General features: G+C 38.0%; 1 protein-coding gene across 5 annotated transcripts in view; it reads right to left on the reverse strand.

Annotated features, from left to right (window-relative positions):
- mad1l1 (mitotic arrest deficient 1 like 1) overlaps positions 1-2,572 on the reverse strand; it is a 64,132-nt gene extending 61,560 nt beyond the window's left edge. The window contains exons 1-3 of one of the 5 annotated variants that reach the window (XM_019253719.2): positions 2,440-2,572; positions 1,317-1,482; positions 1,090-1,230 (exon numbers count right to left, since the gene is read on the reverse strand). In XM_019253719.2, coding sequence (XP_019109264.2) covers positions 1,090-1,230; positions 1,317-1,460 — 285 coding nt within the window. In that variant the 5' untranslated portion in view covers positions 1,461-1,482; positions 2,440-2,572. Of the gene's footprint in view, positions 1-1,089; positions 1,231-1,316; positions 1,483-2,387 lie in introns of all 5 variants that reach the window. The other 4 variants (XM_019253721.2, XM_019253720.2, XM_027283205.1 and 1 more) reach the window with 4 other exon arrangements.
- Positions 2,573-22,840: the final 20,268 nt, after the last annotated feature.

Genomic DNA, 22,840 nt, shown 5'->3' on the forward strand with positions numbered 1-22,840 from the left:
TTCCACATTGATAGTAAGTTTAGCTGGCATAAAGGTGTCATTGCAAGTGTCTGTGCAACAATCCATCAGTGCCTCCATCTCATCTTCAAAGACACAACGATGATAAGAGGGTTTTCCTATCTGTCTTTTTTAGACGCACATAGAAGTAAAGCTTTAAGTCACACTTGGTCCAGGCAGTCAATCAAATTAATCAAGACACAACTCGCAACACAAGACATGGAAGAATAGGTGGCGTTCACCATACGGTTTCCTTTTTTTCAGTATGTTGTGAACCCAAAATCACCTCCTTTTATGTGATTTTTCCCTCCTTGGCACAGCAAAGACAAATCATATTTGATCACTCAGTTGCCTCAGTTGTGCACACAACTAAGCTCCACAGGAGCACCAGCTGTTTTGCCCGACATGCCAAGGTTTTTTTGTTTTTCTTCTGTACTGTTGCAGTCTCTGTCTAAATGCCCTTCAGAGGTTTTCGGGTGGATAATTATACATATATATTATATTATCCATATTTTTATAGAGCTATTATAAAGTCCATCCTACATTGTGGCGTTAGCAGCTTGATTAGAAACCTAATGGTAAAATTTAAGACTCAAATATTCAGTCTGAATCAGACATCAGGGAAGATTATGGGAACTCCTCACCCCTCAGGCTCCAAGACATTTTAGGTCAACTATTCAGCATTTTTTCACATTTTTCCATGTGCTTATGAATTCACAGAGAGGTACAGGCTCCCAAACATTTCCCCTCTGTCAGTTAAAGTGAAACAATGGATACATTGTTGCCTATAGACACATCAACTGAAATGTGTTTGCTCGTAATTTATGTAATAAAGTGTGTGTGTGTGTTCCAGATATGTCTCCAAATGTCTGTAGTTTTTAGGTGAATGGCTTTGTGACTAATTGTTTTATCTCTGGTTAATGTTTACACGCGTTCATAGTTAATGTGTTTTATTGTGATGTTTGGTTTTAATGAGGCGATTCCCTCAACCCAAGACAATTTTCTCCTCTTGGAGACAACAACCAAGAGTAACCTTTACCATATACTCATTTGCACCCGTGGTGTGAAAGTGTAACACTGCGTGGCCTGTACCTCCAAGTCTCGCGCGCTGTCTGAAGCAGCTTTCTCTAGTTCAAATCGAGCTCGCTTGTGACTCAGCTCCATCTGCTTCTTCTCCTGGTCCAGCTGAAGGTAGCGGTTCTTCGACTGAACCCTCTCTGCTGCCTCCAGCAACTAAAAAAGTCAAAGACAAGTCAGTCAGTGCACGTGTTGCATGTTAATGCCCCATTTACACAGCTTTTATTTATTATTCTACATACCTCCATGCTGCGTTTGTACTGACTCTGCAGGTTTCCGCTCCCTGCAGAGTGCTCCGACAGCCGCTGTGGAGGTTCATTGCGGCTGATGAAGGAATTGAAGGACTTCAAGGTTGTTAACACAGTGGTGTCATCTTCTAAATCCATTGTGAGAGCTGCTGGTGCTGCACTGCAAAAAAGGGAGAGTTCAGGGTAAGAGCTAGGGACGCACCGAATATTCGGCAACCGAAAGCATTCGGCCGAATATTGCAAAAAATGCCACATTCGGCTTTCGGTGAAGTGGCCGAATAGTAAGGCCGAATGACTATGATGCGTTCATAAACCACCGGAAATATAATAAAACTAAATAGTATTTCTTTCAAGAACAAATTAACAGTGATTAAAACAACATGGGCTTTCTAACAGTATAAATGAAATAATAATTATACTAACTGGAAATTCTACTGGAATATATTAAGGATATTAAATAAACATTTACTTTACTGAAAAAACATGTCTACATGTCTACAATTTTTTTCTAGGCTATTTAGCAATAGTAAAAAAAAAAAAAAAAGTAAAAAATTTAACAACCGCATTTCATATTCGGTTTCGGTATTCGGCCAACCATTCAATTTTTATTCGGTTTCGGCCGAAAATGTTCATTTCGGCGCATCCCTAGTGAGAGCAAGGGTCAACAACACACAACACAACAGCAGCAGCCAGAAAGGTAAAAGGTGATAGATAGATAGATAGATAGATAGATAGATAGATAGATAGATGACTTAAATCAAAGTTGCCATGTAATAGTGACTGACATTAACGTTAGCTTCCATGCTGACTGACACAAACACAACAAAACAAAACAAGTCACTAAACACAAACCTGACTTCGTTACATTACGTTAAGTTACTCTGCCACCTTTTCTCTGTGTGTGTGAAGCCGTTTAAAACCAACCGTTAGTCAAAATGCTAAAGTTACATGTGTGTGTGTGTGTGTGTGTGTGTGTGTGTGTGTGTGTGTGTGTGTGTGTGTGTGTGTTGGTTTCTGCAGCTGTTCCGATAAGCGCTAACTAAAAGCTCACAGTTTCAAAAGTACCTGCTGGTGTTCACGGTATTACGGTGTAGCTTGAAGCGGGTTATGTCCTCACCTCTCAGCCGACTTGTTTGTGAAGATCGGAGCGGCTATAAGACAAGTTATCTCTGCTCTGCTAGCATGCCGCTAGCCGCACTGAAATCCCTCCACTTTGCCTCGAATCAGACGCGCGTAGTATCGCGAGGTTTCATATCTCGTATCGCGAGAGTGTGAGTTGTAGTTTTCTTCCATGGACCAAAAAATAAATAAATAAATGTGGACATGTAAAAATGAATAAATCTCTATAATTATAGTATGATATAGGAAAAACAAGAATAAATAAATACATGTAAAAACAAATAAGTACAAAAATAGTCTAAAAATAGACTTTTAATTACGAAAATGTATTTATTTAAATTTTATTTATTTATTTATTTATTTATACTTATGTCATTTTTTTTTTATCCTTTATATTTTCATGTGGGTGCAAAACATTATCTAGTCCCAACTACTAGTGTGGGACCCATAGTAAAAACATTATCTAGTCCCAACTACTAGTGTGGGACCCATAGTAAAGTTGGTCATACTAATAATAATAATTTGACATTGAGCAGTACACCCCCCTTTTTTTTAATTCATCGAATTTTATTCACCTATTTTATTTTGTGATATTTTATTTCCTTCACTCATGCACTAATATGTCTAGTTTTTGATGTTTTCTGGTGTCTATGAATGAAGTTCACACAGGCGCTTTGGTCTTTCAAGTGACACAGGAAGACTGTAAACAGTGTGCAGCATGTAGCCATGCCGTGCTAATGTGTGTATATAGAGAGGAAAGAAATCAAGTAAAAGTTTTATTTTGAACTTATGCATGCAAACACTTCACTAAAGTAATGAAAATCAATAACAACAGCATCACATCAGCTTTTCAGGCAGAAAAAAAAAAAACCTCAAAAAGTGTAGTTGCATAGTTTGTCCCACAGAGAGCAGCACTGCTTTATTCATCAGTCGCAACATGAGGCAACTGGTCAACAGCAGTAATATTATGCATTAAATGTAAACATGTAAGCATTGGATTACATGTTTTATTCACTACTACTATTACTACTGATGCTTCTGATCTGACCTTGAAAACAACTGGTATGCATCCAGTTCGTGACAAAAAATAGTTTATTTATTCCCAAAAGGAAATTTATCCTCTGTATTTGACAGTCACAGTGTAGCACAGTGTAGCACCTAAAGACCAACTGTTACTAGCTCTGTGACAAGGCAATGACCACAGTATTGCTCATACCTAACATATATTCATGTCTTTTGAGAAACTGGATTTATGTCCACAGAAATGTGAACAAAAGGTTCAGAAAGGGCCACGAGAGTACTGAACGGTGATGAAGTAATCAATTCTTTTTACAGTATTTAATTGTCTTTCTGTTGACAAGAATAACACCTTGTCAGCTTCCGCCTCAGCAGTTGTGACAAGCTGTCAGAAGGTTAGACACAGGGAGGGAGAAACACTGTCAACAGAATACGCTTCAGGTGCTAAATCACCACACCAAGTTCTCTGTGGAGAGCAGTTTGTGGAGAGCCATTGCTCTCACTGACCAGTATTTATGCAGGAAAGAAGTTAGAGTTTAAAAGTAAAAGCTAGGGGAAGCCACAGAGGACAGTTTTTTTTTTGAAGTTGGTTGAGATCCAAGAGGGAGAGGGTGGAGGGGTGTGAATTCATCTGAAAAGGTCAGACAGAAGACATGTCCTCTTCAGAGTGACACAAGAGCTCCCGTTCTGTCACTGTCTCTTTCTTTCTCATCCTTTCACCCCCCAAGAGTATTCTGCCTGCTTCACTTCGCTGTGTTCATACCCCTTGCCCCTCCTGTCTCTCTTGTCTTCTTTTCCTCGACCCCCCATCTCCCTCGATTACTGGCTAATAACACTTTTTTCCTCACTGTCCTCCTTCATCTGTCACAGTCCGACTAAGTCCCCCTCCCCTCCCAACCACAATCTCTCTCAGTTGTTCTGTTGCCCTCTTCACAGTCTCCACCTGCCCTCGCCCTCCTGTGGTTGGCCTGAATGCAGTGATCACTGTAAGATGACGTGATTGCTCATAAAACACACATTCAGATGTGTGTTCACGTGCACACACAGACACACACACACACACACACACACACACACACGCACACACCATAAGAAGTAAATCAGCAGAAGTGCCTGCAGATGTGCCCTTCATTGCCATCTGTTGTGAAAAATGTGAAAACAGTTCACAAAAAGCCATCTTACATTCAATATCTTTTCCACCCACAGCATGCAAACATAACCATACACATAAATAATCCAGTTTGATGTGAAAGGATGAGACATCTGACATATGGAAAATCTATATTTTGTTTCCTCATCTTGCCATAAAAGGCTTTCACCATCACCAATCATATGGAGAGGTCTTGTAAAGTAATTAAACTCATGTAGCACATAATTACTACAGACTGATGTTTTTTATGTCTTTATTTCATTGGTTCAGCGTCTTTGAATAGTCTTTTTATTTCCTGACTACGCTTCTTTCATGTCTCGTAGTTGTAAACTATGAGGCTTCAAATTACTCTCAATTTTTTGAGTGAAAATGTCTTTGTGATAGAGAAAATGTCCCTCATGGGAACTGCTGTGTGGGGACCTGAAATAGAAATGAAGTCAGTCAAATCATGTTTCACTCACAGTAGACAGAGAAGGTCATTTCAAGGTCACAATGTGTTGCCTCAGTAGCTATTATAACAATGAACCAATGAGGGAAGACGGAGGTGGAAAATGGTCAATTGGGATAAAAAAAAAAAAAGGATATAGCTAAGAGGCAGCAGAAGGTGAGGACAGAAAATGGGGTATTTCCAGTTGTGATGGGTCAATAAAGGGGACTGGACAAGGGAGACAAAAAGAAGGAAATTGGAGGAAAAAGCACAGAGAGGGAGAGGAAACAATGTTAGAGATCAAATGAGGCAAAGGTTAAAGAGAGGGATCAATAAAGTAGTGATTCTATACTCTTCAAATGAAGGAGGACAGAGTCGATAGCTGATTTAGGCATCCTATGTTCTCAAGCCCCAGGGAATACTTTAACAATATTAGTTTATGTGTGGCGTGCATGTGCATACGCTCATGCACTCATACGTACACACAGAGTAGGGACCCAATGATGCATAAACAATCATAGATGGAATTAAAAATAAATTGTACTTTATTTAAAATTAATTTAAAATTAATTAATAAAATGAGCAACCTTGGGTTTGAGTCTGACCTGCGGCGCTTTGCTGCATGCCATTCCCTGTCTCTCTCTCCCCACATTTCTGTAACTCTTCAGCTGTATCTATCAAATAAAGCTTGAAAAGGCCAAAAATAAAAATAAAAGGAGCAGGTCAAGATGGTGTTTTACATGACTTTCTGAATTTCTGGTCCTAGGCATTTCCAACATCGATAACATGTGTCCAGTCTGCAGGGCAGCCCTATAGAGAGCAGCAATAACATCAAGGCAGAACGCACCAAAAAAACATGTTTCATTTCTGAACAACCTTAAATGTATATGTAACGCACACTTCAACAAATATATGTATTATATTCTGCATGACTGTGTGAATGTCTATTTTTGCGTGGCCTGCATTATATGTCCATGAACTGCTGTCACTCAGCTGTTTTTCAGTCAATCTACCCAAGAGCATTCCCCTGTGAGTCACTTACTGTGCTATGAAAGATAGGACTATATGTTTGGGTTGGTGTGCGTAGTTGTGTGTGTGTCAGTTCATGTTAGCTGTCAGCTGGAATACGACCAATTGCACAGATGCAGTTTTTCCACCGGGTGGCTTGACTGACACACGAAAATGAGAAGCATCAAGGCGTTGCTGCAGGTGGCGCTGGCTGAATGGAAGGAGAATAACGATAAAAAAAAAACAACACACACACACAGTGGGAGGAGAAGGAGAGGGCGTGATGGTGGTACCAAGAACGTGGGATGGAAAAAGGGGATAAAGTAAGGAGATGGAGAAAAGTGGCTGAGACTGAGAGCAAGATGTGGAAAAGCAGCTGCAAGCAGTGGTCAGATAAGCAGCATACTTAATTCAATATGAAGTGATGTGTGTTGTGAATGTAGTGTGCTGATACTGCAATTCCACAGATATTGGATTATACAAGATGATACGAATGCCAATATCTACAGAGTCAATAATAGATGATATCATCATCCATAACCCTGGGGTAATGAAATCCTTTAAGGTTAGCAACTGCTTACGGAGTAGTGATCCGCCTCATTTATTCCTATGTCCAGTTACAGCCCTGTTTGCTCACTGATTCAGCAGGAAAATAATTGAAGGGGGTATTTTATATATTTGTGACATTTTTTTCAGCCTGCTGTCTAACAGTGTTAGTTTCAAGTGTGTCACATAAACTAATATCTGAGGCTATTATATTCACTATAATATGTCGTACACAAATTCATTTCAATTGCATAAAATAAAGTCTGCACAACATAATGCTATTATGGTGTTAACTGTTAATATATTGTAATGTAATATATATATATTGTTCTCCCTGTGTTTATATTGTTTTCTTCAACACAGCTAAAACAGAAAGTGTTACCACACATTGACATCACCAGTTTCTGCAGGTAGTAGGAAGGAGACCCCCAGGGTCGACCCAGAGCATATTGGAGGGATCATATATTTCATCTGGCTTGGGAATGCCTCAGGATCCCCCAGGAGGCGCTGGAAAACATTGCTAGGGTGAGGGATAGCTGGACTATCCTGCTGAGCCTGCTGCCACTGTGACTGGTGATATGAGCAAGAAAATGGATAGATGGAGGAAGGGAGGGAGAGAGAGAGAGTATTATCTGCCTTCTTCTGCCCCTGGTTTTGAGGCCAACTTACCTGTTAAATGAACAAACTCTTGAAATGACACAATTAACAAATCGTAATCACCAGGTCTATGGTCTATATCAGCACTCATGGCCTCTATAGTCCAGTCAAATTACTTGGTTGGAACAAACTGTTCGATTATACTTATTCACAACTGCCAGCAGTAATTTGAGTAAGAGCTTTTGAAGGCACTCGTTCCTGATCTTCAACATTCATCTGTAATGATTATATTAGTCGGGCAAATTAATATTTCATTCTAACCCCAGCAGTCGGTAGGACTATATAAAATATGTAACAGACAATTTTACCCCAAGATGCAATACATTGATACAACATGATGTAAATCTTTTCTTCTTTTAAATTTACATCCTTCTCATTGTGTCTTACAGCATGTCGCTTTACACTGAATACTGATGGCACAGACTGGCAAGTCTGGCAATTCTTTGTATTCAGTGAAGCCTTAAAAATTGCTTCAGCTGTGCTATGTTATCTGTGTGACGCTATGTAGCAAATTACTCTTTCCTCTATGACCTTTGCAGATCTGATACCTCTGGCTGGATTGGGTCCAAGTCAGGCTGATGTCTCAGAGTCTCACAGCAGGGAAAATGAGTGGGCTAACGTGGGAGGGACCAGTTCCTAATAGAAGTGAGTTTGTTCATACCTCCAGCAGTCAGTTCATCAATCAACACTTTTGCCCTATTGATTTTCTCTTTGGTACTCCTCCCTCATTTACGATGAAGACCTTCAGCACAACAGTTGCCTTTCTGGTTAAACCTCACATGTGGGTGAGCACAGCACACAAAAGAGGTAGCTACCGTGGTCACAGCCCCTTACAAAGGCAATGAAAAAACTTTAATGAAAGAATAATTATGATGCCCCTGGCTCACAGAACATCTGGACATGGATGCACATTAAAACACAAGGGTCCAGCAGCTGCTTCAATTAATTTCAAATGAATCAATATGTGGATGGATGATTTTGTCCCTGCGAGACTTTAGCTTACATCAGTATGGTTGACTTCATCATCTTGATCTGTAATCTTTTCTGTGGCAGGGTACGGGACATTAGTCGATCAGTGAATTGTGAACCAAGTAAAATATGTGTGAAAAATCTTCCCTCTTACATTTTGTATCTCCTGGGTAGGTAATTAACAGTTTGGAGTGGCTTGGAGGAAAAGGTTTTAAGAGATGGGGATTAAAAAGAGCAAAAATGGAGAGGTGAAGCGTCAAAAGTAATCCATATTCAACGTGTCCTGTTAAAAAAATCAATTAAATCCTTTAAGCTCTAACTGTCACATTTTACATACTTTACAAACATTAAATCTTCTTAAAGCCATCCACGATTAAAGTAACATTTCGAAAGACTTGTTTCCACCTGCTTAATCTTGCCTCAATGTCCAAATACATATGTAAAATTTACAATAAGAATGTCAACCAGAAAATAATGCATCTGTTTCAGAGTGAAACTTCTTAAAGCAGTATTAATTATTTTATTTATTTTTGGCCACTTGTGAGTAGAGGACCATGTTATTAACAATCACTGACATATTGTCACCCCGTGAACATGATATGATGATCCCGTTGGCCAAATGTGCTTATTAGACATCCAGTAGACATAGAGCAACATTCGTACTCATTTAGAGACATGCACAATAGCTAATCACCTGACAAACAGTCCAATATTCATTATCTCTTTTAGCTCTTTAACTGTTAAATCCACTATGTTTACCAGCCAATAATGTCTGTCTGCTGTTTGGTGCAGAACAGATAGTGAAGGGTAGATTACCAGAACAGCTGAAAAATGGTAAAGTTACAGGCAGTGAAACCAAAACAATGAGCTGAAAAATCCTAAAATGCTCCATAGCACTAAGGTAGCAAGGCTATAGGGCTCTGCCCTGGGGTCTCCTACAGGTTGAAGTACCAGGAACACCTCCAAAGGAAGCTATCCTAATCAGATGCCCAAACCACCTCAGTTAGCTCCTTTCAATGCAAAGAAGCAGTGTCTCTACTCCACACTCTCCTGAGATGTCTGAACTCCTCACTCTATCTCTAGGACTGAACCCAGCCACCCTGCGGAGGAATCTCATTTCGCTTGTACCTACGATCTCATTCTTTTCGGTCACTACCCAAAGCTCATGACCATAGGTGAGGGTTGGAATGTAGATAGACTGGAAAATCAAGAGCTTTGCCTTCTGGCTCAGCTCCCCTTTTACTCACAACAGTCTAATACAAACATCTGTAATTTTGCAGATGCTGCACCAATCCGCCGGCCCATCTCACATCCCAGGATACTTGAACTCCTTAATTAGGGGCAGCAACTACTGTACATTGCAACCTTAAGGGAACGTTCCACAGTTTTCCAGCAGAGAAGCTGGTAGAGATAGCACTGAGGGGAACTGCAGAGCTTAATTATAATTCACTATCAGTTCGTCAGTATGAATGACCCATTTCACGTTACATAGTCATACACCAATATAAAATAACAATTAGTGCAGCTTTAATAAGTCTGAATGGAAATTCTAAAAAGGTCTCACTGTGTTCTTCATTGCATTATTTTGTTTTACAGTGCTTAAAGTCCATCATGTACTTCCAACATTTACTGTGAACATTTTTTGAATTACTATTATTGCGTATATTGCTATCATTTTGTGCAAGAGGGTTCATTTATCATCAGCCCACTCTAGCACAGAGTGTTGAGAGCTTTACTGGACAGCAGTTTCTCTTCAGGCTCATTCATTTACACATACACGCAAGTGGAAGAAACAGCAGGAGAGGTTATCTGAAAGCTCACCAAATGAAATATGTCCTTTTCGTGTCCCAGGATTCTCCTCCCCCTCGCTTTCCACTCGACGCACTGATGATAATTCCAGACTTTTCTCATTACCTTCCTTGTCAGAGAAAGGGAAGAGACTGGAAAAGAAATGATAAGTGGTGATTGTTCTGCATCATCAGAAGACTGGAAATCATTTTTATTTTAAATCCGGCAAATATGACTGCCAAGCATGACACAAACATGTGCTTTTAAATTAATCTTTTTTTTTTTCAGAAATCAAATATAGGTCAGTTCAATAATTATATGCTGTGGGTAGGTGGGCGTGCATCTGTGTCTTGAGATGAAAGAATCGTTCAGTCTTCGCACCACGTCGAGTCACACTGAAATACCACAATAACTATTGGACAGATTGCCATCATGTTTTGTACAGACGATGAAGGTCTGTGCAGGATGAATCCAATTGATGTTAGTGACACAACCTCAAAGTTTCCAGTTATCCTGTGAAACATCTACAAGATAAATTGAAACAAGAATTTGTAGACGTTCATGATTCCCAGACAATTTATCTAGCACCACCATGAGGTTCTAAGTGAAATGGTATTGGTATTGGTATTGTAAAAGCTTTTGTTTCTCTCTTTAACTTTTCATGTAATGTAAAATAATTGTATTTGTGATTTGTTATTTGTGAATAAAAGATATTTTCTTTTTTGTGAATTTGGAGAAAATCAGGTGTGCAGTGAAGGGATTGTTGATTTGATAATATTCTGGACTATTGACCTCAAACTGTTGGACTGTGTCCATTTCTGATTTGCTTTAATTAAATTATGTTTTGTGTCTTTGTTGCTATGTACTCATTTGTTCAAGTGTATGTGCATGCACACTGACACTAGTTTCCATATGTACCTAATTCATTATTTTTCATAGATGACCAAATCTGTTTCTTTGTTGTTTTTTGTTTTGTTTATTGGTTATTTTCTTTCTTTACTCTTGGTTTTGTACTAGTTTATAACTTGAAAAGAAATTTCATTCATTTTTCACCAAATACCTGTAAAAATACTAACATTCCCATCATCTGTGGTTTGTGTTTAATACTGATTAGTATAAACTGGCACAAGATGGTGAACATTTTGCCTGCTAAACATCATTATTTGCATTAGCGTTTATCTCATAGTATCTGAGTACAGCCTCACAGAACCTCATAGTTATCTATAAAAGATATTTAAAACATAAACCAACACATCATCTGTCGTTTTCCTTTAAAATTAGAACCTATACAATGTAAGTCAGTCACATTTTTATGTCTAATTCATTTTCTTTTTCAAATGTGTATTTGCTATATATTTGTCCCTATGTACATCAAATAGACAAATACAATATTTCCCAGTTCTAAACATGAAACTCCGACCTTTGAAGTGTAAAAGCTGGTAGGAATGCAGAGATTCAGGAGAACATTCATTCATCAGGTTTTGTGCTTTTTTTCACCTTCTCACTCCACCTCCAGCATTACAAATTCACAAAGAGCAGTCATGCCTGTTGAGAATTAATTATTACCTATTACCATTCACATTGCGATGTTCTGCGCAATGTGAATAAACATTACAGGAGCCAGTGGCTACACATCAAGGTGTAATGTGAGAAGCTTTTTTTTGCCTCACTGTTTTCTAATTAGGTGATACACAGGAGAATTATAAGGTCAATTTTGAGTCAAAAGCAAAAAAAAAAAAAAGGAAGGAATCCCATCCTAGCACATATTAGATAGATGGTATTCATGTGTGGGATGTGTTTAAGCCTATAAAAAGCTCAGAATTGAATGATATTTGTCATAATTTTATTTGACAACAGATTTATTTGCTTCTATATTTGTGTCCTATATTTATAAACTGTGACTTCAAAGTTACAGTCCAGCAACAAAAAATACTCCAGTCTGTCTTTCAGGCAGAGAAAAAGGAAAAATAAATCAGAGGAATATAAAAAGCGTTGTCTGATAGATCTGATAGATCTCACATAAAAGGCCTTGTGTGTGTGTGTGTGTGTGTGTGTGTGTGCATGTGTGTATGAATTTTCTCGTCTAAATGTGGATTTTATCTCTTGCAAATGTCTCTCGTAAAATGTTCTTTTTTTGTCATTACTGTTCATTCCTTTTTGATTATTCTTTTGTTCTCAAACACGCACTGATTTACACGTGAATCCACATCTGGCTTCTGTTCTCTTTAGCCAAAGGTTCAGCTCATCATTTCCTCACTGATTATTTCTTGCAGCCAGCTTTTGAAATCAATCCTCTTTGGTCCTGTCAGAAGCCATCCTCTGGACTTAAATACTCAAAGAGAGCTAGTCAAACGACAAAGACAGGTTGGGAAAATGAGGTGAAAAATGATTAACATAAATATTTTTTCCCCTATAAAGCAACAGCTTTTGACATAATATGTATTACATATTCCTTTTATATGTCAGTGTTTCCAAGCTGTTCATCCAGATTGTATTGGAGCAAATTCCACGAGTATAGAAATGCTTTGTTACAGAGATTCACATCTGTGTTCCAGGTGCTGATCTCAAGTACAAAAATGAGGTATTTGCACTTTAATGCTTGAGTACTTCCCATTTATACCACTACATACGTCTATATGGCAGATTGTACACTTTACTCTGCTTTTTGTATAAACATGATTTTTCCATTTGCCCCAGGACAACTCGATCTGTCACTCTCCTGCCATTCTTTGTTTGTTCCCACAACTGAACTTTTGGATTACCGTCACCACTAGCCGCGCGCCAACCTGGACACACCACTGCCACTGGATCCCCTATACTGCATCACCCTGGTGTTTACTAGGTTCAATCTCTGGCTCTATGTTTGTAATTGAGTCTGTAAATATAAGATGAATACTAATATACTATTATTCAAAGCAGCATTTGTTGATGAGCTTATGTTGGCAAATAGTTGTCTGCACATCCCGCAGCTGTAGAGCAACACTAGTATCTATGATGGAATATATGACTCTTTACCCTCTGGTAGGTCATTTTTTTGTTTTTGCTACAGCCCCTCACACAGCATACTACATCTTATAATAATGTATTTTTTCAATTGGGTATTGCTACTTTTACTGAAATAAAGGATATTAGTATCTCCTCCACCGTCTCTGCATGGTATGCTTGAGATCATGTGACGGTTTGCTCTTGTTACTGTATGGGTTTGTTTTTTTGTTTTTTTTTTGGCCCACAGAGAATAACATGAATATGAAAGCAACATGAAACCATTATTTGGAACGATATGGTGCATTCCTTCAGTAGACTGAAAGGTCATGGAGAACACTGAAACATGTACTGTGTGTCTGGTTATACTAGAAAATCCATTTTGAGAGGCAGAAAGGGGTAAAGCATATAGATCCTAATTATCCCCATCTTCCTTTTGTCACATTCACCCACAGTCAAAAGCCATTTCAAACAATGACTCTATAGTAGGATGACCACAATGTACAAATGTGTTTTATATTTCTTTTTCCAGTGTTATTTTCTTATTAACTGCCATGTGTGACTAGCTTTACTGCAGATTAATCTTTGTCAATCAAAAAAACAAGAGTTTCTTGTGTTAGTAGAGATAAATTCACAAATTGACACAGAGCAGTCATGCCTGTTGAGAATTAATTATTACCTATTACCATTCACATTGCGATGTTCTGCGCAATGTGAATGAACATTACGGGAGCCAGTAGCTACACATCAAGGTGTAATTTGAGATGCTATTTTTTATTTTTTTTGCCTCACTGTTTTCTAATTAGGTGATACACAGGATAATTAAAGGTCAATGTTGAGTCAAAAGCAAAAAAAAAAAAACAACAAAAAAAGGAAGGAATCCCATACTAGCACATATTAGATAGATGGTATTAATGTGTAGGAGGTGTTCAAGCCTATAAAAAGCTCAACACTGAATGATATTAGCTTTAAATACTCCAGTCTGTCTTGGATGTGAAAGCAACATGAAGCCATTATTTGGAACTATATGGTGCATTCCTTCAGTAGACTGAAAGGTCATGGAGAACACTGAAACATGTACGGTATGTCTGGTTATACGAGAAAATCCATTTTTAGAGGCAGAAAGGGGTAAAGCATATAGATCCTAATTATCATATTAATTATAGCTTCCTTTTGTCACATTCACCCACAGTCAAAAGCCATTTCACTATATGGTAGGATGACCACAACATATAAATGTGTTTTATATTTCTGTGTGTTAGTAAAGATAAATAGTCTGGGCTAATTACTTCATTTACAGTATGTGAATATGCTTTTTGCTTTGTGCTGTGCCTTTGTACTAGCTGTGCTCTACACTGGTGCTGTGTATTAGCAAGTCAGTACACGGACAACGAGGCAAGTTAGTTACACTCGAGACCTCTGTGCAATTCAGAGTGAAGGCGAAACTAAAATAATTTTGGCTTCTGGGTATTTGCATTCAATTTTCAGTGTTAGGAACCTGATGCAGTCTGGGGAATAAAACATTCCAAACAAGAGCCACTTAAAGTGCAAACTTTTTCACTCATGAGGCAGAGAAATGGACATTGATTTTCCCCAAGTTACATTGGCCTTGGAGTTTTTATCAGAAGTTATTTCATGGATGGCTGGAGCTGCAGGGATGGAGGACCTGTAGCTCTTTGGGCTCTGATCATGCAGTAAAGCTGCTAGTTCACTCTTGTTAGAAGTTGTACATGTACGCTCAATTTGCTGTAATTACACAGACAACTACGGGGCTACAGGGCATGTTGGTGTGGAACGTGTCCTTCAAGTTGAACTCAGAAAGTAGTATAAACAGAATTTCTACACAGCTATGGAGTTCACAGCTGTCCCTGTATGCATCCGTTTAGAGTATAATCTAAACTTTATGAGGCTGCTATCGACCTCTCACTGCCACCTTCCAAATATTGCGCATGCTGTGTATGTACCCTGTCCCCTCCAAGGTCTCATTAGTGCACACTTCTGCTCCTGTGCAGGAAACCTACCAGGTCCATTTTTTTCTGTGTGTCTGTTTGTTGTTATTAGAGCATTTTGGATTTAGGGCAACTGATGTTAAGCAAGAACGAATCTGTTACATCTGGTCAAGAATGGTAGCAGGGAACACAAGGGACTCGACCTGAACTCAGAAACCCAAAGCGAGAACCAGCAGACTGAGAGACAGCTGCATCAAACTAGATAGACCTCACTGTTTACACTGTAAATACTATGAATTATGTCTATAGTGCATACTACATACTGCCATATTTATATTTATACCGATAATTCTGTTTTTACTGTGCCATATTGCCATACTCAGACTGTTGTTTCTGTTTACATTGTTTAGCTTGTGTGTGTGTGTATGTCTTCGCATATACCCTGTACATATGGCAGCATTGATAATAAAGTTGACTTGACTTGACTTGACAAAGCCATGACAAAATCATGAGCAAAGAGTGCATGAGGATGCAGTATGATGAATGCATGAAGGCCAAGAAAAATGACTGAATCCCCATCACCATTTAAATTTTGTTTCTTGGAGATGCACTGTGAATAATCAACTTTTTTAATATGAGAATTGTAATTTAGTAGGAATGTAACACAACATTGAAATTAAAGCAGTGCTATGAAAATATTTTGTCCCTAAACTAAATGAATACTTGATCAAAAGTATTGATCAAAAATCTGTATTTCCTGGCCACCATAGTATCTCCTTTACACCAAGGACAGGGTGAAACAAGGCAGTTGCAACTACACCACTCAATGTCATTAAATCCAGCACACTGCAAGACTCACCTTACTCACTGGAGGTGTAAACTGCCAAACATTTGCATTTAAGCAAATTACCAAAAACAAATGATAAATAAACATGATAGTGCTTGGACTGTTGTCAGCCAAAAAGCCAATAGAGTAGAGCAAGCTATTTCCAGAGCTCACAAGCCATTATGTGTCTGGAGTTTTAAAGGCTACATTGGAAGATTGTGTGGGAGAGATCTCAAAGAGCACAGACAGCCAGGAGGAAAGCCTGAGCTGGGAGTATTGGGAATTGTGGAGGATTAAAATTAACCTTACTCACTGGAGACAGTCCCTATTATAGAGTTCAGTTTTTGAGGGTCAGAGAATAAAAGCACATCTTACTTAGTTCCCCTTAGTTCCCCTTAATTATTTCTTAATTCCAGTCTTTTCACATAGTTTGTTTATTGCCTAAGACTCAAAGTCCGGTCCTTGATCACAATGAAGCTTTTCCAGAATCCTATAGTGGATGAGGAAGTTGTCCCATAGACATTTTACAACTGTCTTAGCTTTTTGGTTGAGTGTGGGAAGGTATACTGCATACTTTGTGAAATGGTCTATGATTACAAGAATGTCCTTGATCCTAATTCTGTCTTTTACTAATGATCTAGGAGGAAATGGAAGAAATCTATGTAAACAAGTTCTGTCACACCGGTATGTCAAGTTTTAGTCCTGTCTCCATGTTTGTTTTATTTTGGAAATTAACTCTCCTTTCGTTTCAGGTCACTTGCCCTTCCTCATGTGCCACCAGTCTGATTGTCTCCCCTGATTCCTGATTGTGTCCACCTGTTCCCCATTTTCCTCCATGTGTTTATAGTCTGCGTCTTTTGCTCTGTGCCAGTGTGTCAAGTCTTTCGTCCTGAGCACATGCCCTCTCATCACAGTCTTGTTAGAAATATTCTTGTAGTCTAGGTTTTTGTTGTTTTCTCCTATTCCTCACTAGAGTGATTTTTTGTTGGCCCTGCCTTTTTGTACATAATCTTGTAGTCTAGGTTTTTGTCATTTTGTTCTCTTCCTCGCTAGAGTGATTTATTTATTTATTTATTTTTTATTTTTGTTGGCCCTGCCTTTTGTAGTTTTAGTTTAGTTTGTGCTATTGCTCATCCCTCATCATGAGGCGCTTTTTGTTTTCCTGGTGTTTCGTAATAAAGTCATCTGCTTCATCCCGTACTCTGCGTTCGAGTCCTCTGCTTTGAGTTGCCCCTTGTCAAGTTCCAAAGATTATTGGTTGTTTTTTATGTTTACAAGAGGAGTACCCTTTTCAGGCAATTAATTCATTTTTAGACATCGTTTACAAGTATCTTTATAAGCATTAGCGGATATTAGAATCTGACTTGAACCAGGTCAAGTGTTTGTTCAATTCCCATGTGGTCATGTAAATTGGTAGGGACTTGGTGTTGTCCAGTGACACGTCCAGCCTGTTTCGCAGCCATCTCAGCTGCTGTAAGCTGAAGAATGGGGGTCTGAATCAAAACTGTCATGCAGTGCATCAGTGGAAATGGAAAGTGACCGAACAAGGGCATGGATTTGGCTATAATTATTAATGTTAATAGCAGTAAAGATGAGCTGTCTATCACAGATGGCCTGGATGGTGTGTTGATGAATGAAAACCAAAGTTGAATGAGACAGATAATGTTTGGCAAATTTCCATATTCACTCCCTTTCTTACCAAGGCTTGAGATAAACTGACAACTGGTCTAATATGACGATGATGCTGTCACTGACCATTTGAGGGCAAGAAATTCAAGATAGCAGGATTCACTTTGAGAGAATCCACTGCTGGTGTAAGAAATGACAGTGTTCAATGTTCATTACTTCTTGTTCTTGATATAACAGCTCCAATACCAGGGGAATCAGCATGGAGAAGGTATGGGTTTTGGGGTTCAGCAAAGCGAGAACTGGAACAGTGACTTTCTGATTTGTGGTTTCCAAGCAACTGTCCCTCAGCTAACATGAAATAAGATTTTTTTTAAAATTACTTATATATAATATTACAAGTCTTATAATAGTAAACAATAATATACAGTATGTCTATTTCCATATTCATTCCCTTTCTTAACAAGGCTTGAGTTCAACTGACAGGTCTAATATGAAGTCATCGAGAAAACCCATCTGTATCAAGAAATGTGGATACTGTGTCAAGCCACTGGTAACTGGTTTGCATTCAGTTTAACTGAGATCAGTAGGTAAGAAAAAGGATAGCTGTCTACCATACAGATTGAAGATATGGTCAGTCATTGAATTTTTCTGTCACTGACCGTTTGAGGGCAAGAAATTCAAGATAGTAGGATTCACTTTGAGATAATCCACTGCTGGCGTAAGCAATGACAATGTTCAATGTTTATTGGTATCCAATACCAGGGGAATCAGTATGGAGAATGTATGGCTTTTGGGGATCAGCAAAGCAAGAACTGGAACAGTGAGTTTCTGATTTGTGGTTTCCAAGCAACTGTCCGTCAGCCAACGTGTGATTCTCTGGACTTCAGGTATATTTCTGGTTTTAATGTTTGTTTCAGTGTTATTTATGACAGTGCATAAGCAGATGTAAGATCATGGAGCAGTGTGACCCTTCACAAACCTTCTGTAGTAACCAGTATAGGTAATTCATTTTGGAAGACCACAAGTCCCAAGTGACAAAAAGATGTTTGGAAGAATATGCCTTTTCCAGGGACAGTTTTAGGCCAAACTCAGCTTATTTAGTACAGTACTGTCACTAGCCTTGCATCATGTTCTGTACAGAAACAACCAAATTGTTGATCTCCCATACATTTTTCCATAAGATAGTATTTGTATTTGTAAAACACCCAGAATCCTAAGGGACATATAAAGGCCTTTGAATTTGTCAACTTCTTCCAATTTGATTTTAAAGTATCCAGATTTCATTTATTGAGTACTTTATGTGCTGGGGCTGTCAGGATTTTTATTACTTATGTTTGCTGCCATATATATTCACACCACAGCCCAGTTTGTCTGTCTGCTTGTGTTTGTGGAGCAAACTGAAGTAAACCATCATTGGACTTCTTAAAGGCTAAAGATTCACCAACATACAGATCAGAATGTCAGTTTAACTCATTTTTACTGAACCAACAGTCAGATGTTATTAAACATTACACTCACTTACATTTTTACACTCTTATACAATGTATCACAAAAGCAAGGTCTTCCAAAGTTCAAAAGACAAATCTGATTTCCCAAGTACAGCTGTGGATGGAAACTGCATGATAATGACAGTTTTCAGTGGCCAATTTGGGGATTTATGAGTTCTCCCACTAGATCAAGCCTGCGGCATGGAGCATATTTTTATTTACCTGACAGTAAGTGGTCGCAGCAGGCTCAAGCCTGGTAAGGCAGATGTGTCACGCCTGGTGAAATGTTACAGCAGAGACTGTTTGCTTAATTCAGATGGAAGCAGACAGAAAAGCCTGTTCTACAGTAATCTTTATAGTCTTCATAATCTCTGTGATCTTTCGTACACACCGCCAACACTTCCGCTTTTTAGCTTTATCTGGACAATGAATGATCTTATGTCTTTGTCTGCAGCATCAAACAAAACTAGTGAAAAAATCATTGGATTCCCCTCAGCTCTACAGAGTGTTTTAGGGTCTTATAACTTTCATGCATTTTTATTTGTTTATTTTATATTTTTATTTTAAAATGTGAATGAAAAATAAAAAATAAATGTTTGAAAAGAAGAAGGAGGATGTATATGCTTCATACCCCTTATCAATTTAACTAAATATAGATAAATATAATCTATAAGTTATGTAGCAAGTAATTTATAGACTATATCTCCTGTACATATACACAAACATATTCAAACATTCATACACGTATGTGCCCACATGTATTTTGTTAACTATTATCCGAATTCTCTGTACAACATGTATATACCATTGTGTCAGTAAACAAATATGTAACCATCATCATGGTCCTTCTTCATTCTTAGACCTCAGCAAAATATTTTTTTGTTTTTGTATATTTTCTTGTAATGGGAAATATTTGAGTTGAGTTCCATATTGAATTTATTCCACTATTTTAGCTCACATATTGAAATATACATAATCATCAAGGCTGTACAAACACAGTTTCTTTAAATTTAAGAATGTTTTTTTCTTTTAGTCTAATGGTCCGCTACTTTACTGTCTGGTTCACTCCAACCATTCTCGTCAAGCCCATTTTAAGCTGCAAATGGCATGTTTTTACAGTAGCAGACAAGCAATCTAGGTTGGTGGATATGTTGGAGCATTTAGCATTTAAAGAGCCAGATATTTTAGGATTTCGTAGAGACCAAAACAAATCAAAATGAACCTTGAATATTGAACTTAAATTTATGAGGTGGCGGAAAACATAACTAACTTTGCTAACACATTGGCCATATTAAACTTTTTAAGGTGGTACTATGTTAATGTATGTAATGTATGTACTATGTTACATATGAACACTTTATGAAAAATACTCGTTATAAGTCATTACTTTGTTAGCCACGAGTTGATGATGACCTAATGAGTTGATATGATTTACAACAGACATACTATACAGTGTCAGCTAATAACTATTATCAAAAAATCAACAAATAAGTTTAAACCATAATATTATGATTATCTTTATATTTTTTCTTAGGATTATTATTGCAACTTAAAATATTATATATACGTGATTTTTCTTTAATCTTATTTCATAACAAATCACTTTATGAATAGCTAATGGATTTAGTGGATCAACATTTAACCCCAGTTTTCTTGACATAAAAGCTTTTCTTTCTAAATAAAGACTCAAGGAAGGACAAAGTCATGGGCATGTTGCCAACTGTGAAGAGCTTTAGAAGATTAGTTTGAAAGACAGCCAATTCACTCCAAACCAACCTCTTAGAAATATCCTGCTCAGGATGATCATTGTCTATATTTGTTAATTTTACCGTACAATTTGTTCTGTTTATTGCTAACTGTTTCTACTGTCTTTCCATCTCACACTAATAATTGTGCACTCCCCTCACATCAAAGGCTGCTAAATATTCTAATACAGGATTACAAGAAATCACAATTGCTCGTTTACCAACAGCGAGCGCATGGAACGATTAATGCAGAGGCCCACTGGAGTGTGAAATTAACTCACACATTATAGTTAATGTTATTAACTAAAAATGTAAAAGAAGCGTGATTATTTTCACTCTAGAAACTATCATTTAACTATGATCATTTATTCCTTTGTGTGAGTCTTCAATGAGATTGCATAGTAACTCAATAGATGGTTGGAACATCCTGGTAATTCCTTGCGTGCTTCTCAGGGTTAAATCTTGCCTGGGAAGCTTTTTGCTTGTTCTTCTTTTACATCAGCTCTTCTTATCTGGCCTCATATACGTGCTGTGCTTAGTATTGACAACAGTAGCTTTAAAGCTCTGGGTAACAAAGCAAGCTGGCACAAGGCTCTTTAAAAACTTTAGTTAAACTTAAAGAAGGTGTCAGCTAATTCACCAAAAAGACTTCTACTACTAGTCTTACTACTTTCTATGTATATGGAAAACTTCTCAGTCCAACCACAACTCATGGTATTTTCAAAAAGTTTATACTAGCGCTTTGTCAGTTCAACTTTTCCTTATTCTCATAATATAAAAGTGAAGTAAAGGGTAATTGACTAGAACCGCTTTCTGGTAAGGGAAAGATAAATGATTCAACTGTCAACGCTGACTGCTGGGCAGCATTTGGGGAAAAGTGCTAAAGTGCTTGTTCTCTTTCTTGACAAGAAGATTTATGCCACTCTAAGCTGGCAAAGTGTGGAGCCAGTACACAGTTAATTTAGCTTAGCATAAAGACTGAAAACAGTGGGAAGCCGAACTCTTCAATTAAATTCAATTTTATTTATATAGCACCAAATCATAACAGAAGTTATCTCATGACTCTTAATATAAAGAGCAGGTCACGGTCGTACTATTTTCACGAAAGAGAAGCTAAAGCACTGTAGTTCGCTGAGAGAGTCGCTGAAAGAATGACAGACCTGTTTGTGCTCAGCCAGAACAAGTCTACGATTACATGTGTAACTGGTAAAGAACCACTGTTGTGAGAAAGATGAGAAAATCTGCTTAAGTGAGAAGGAGCAAGAAATACAGTAGCAGTATCTGGAAATGACAGAATACACTTAACGTGAGATATTATTCAAATGTAATAATCTGCCAACCAGCACCTCTAAAACTTGTGTCTTGTACGTTCACCCTATACACAAACAGAATTTTAAAAACAACACATGAATTAGGTGTTATAATTCTTGACTAACAAAAGTTTACATCAAACTGGTCTAAATGTTGTTTGAGTAAACTGACTAAACGCGTTTCACTAAGTGTAACGCGAAACAACAGCCACTGTGGATACAAGTGAAAGTCATGAGATAATGCTAAATGCTAAACTACTACGTCATTTAGCACTGCGGTACCACAAGTAGAGAAAAGGCCCACTCACACCGGAGGCGTTACGGAGGCGTTACGGCTGCACGGCGGTCACCGTAGCAGCGTCTCTCCGCGCTACGGCGCGAGCATTCCGTAGCATTTCTATTTTTGACGCGAGCTGCTGCTAAACCTCGTAAATTTCAACAGAGCACACTGCTGTAACTCAGAAATGTCTCTTATGCAGCAGCAAAATCCTAAGTGTACTGGACTGAGCACTTTATTTCCTATACAAATCCAACTTTTTTAGGACTGAGCACTTTATTTCCTATACAAATCCAACTTTTTTACTTGTAAGAGAAGCCATGTGTTATTTCTTTTCTCAGAAGCTTGCGTCAGTTATCCCCCAGGGGTTATATAGTATCTAGAGGGCGGACAGAGTATTCATTTTTGATGTGTTTGTGATTCAGTGCCATTGTCCACTTCAATATTTTCAGCCATTCATACTGTGGCACACACAGCAGAGAGTTCAACACATCATTTCATATATATTTTTTTATAACTTACATAAAGAGTGACCAAAGTAGCTCTGGGTTGAGGCAAAAAGGAATGCAGTAACTCCGACTACATTATGATACACGATAGTGATCTATGTATACTGAAGTGTTTTGTTTATT

This window comes from Larimichthys crocea, chromosome X, assembly GCF_000972845.2.
Source record: "Larimichthys crocea isolate SSNF chromosome X, L_crocea_2.0, whole genome shotgun sequence".
Taxonomy (NCBI): Eukaryota; Metazoa; Chordata; class Actinopteri; family Sciaenidae; genus Larimichthys; species Larimichthys crocea.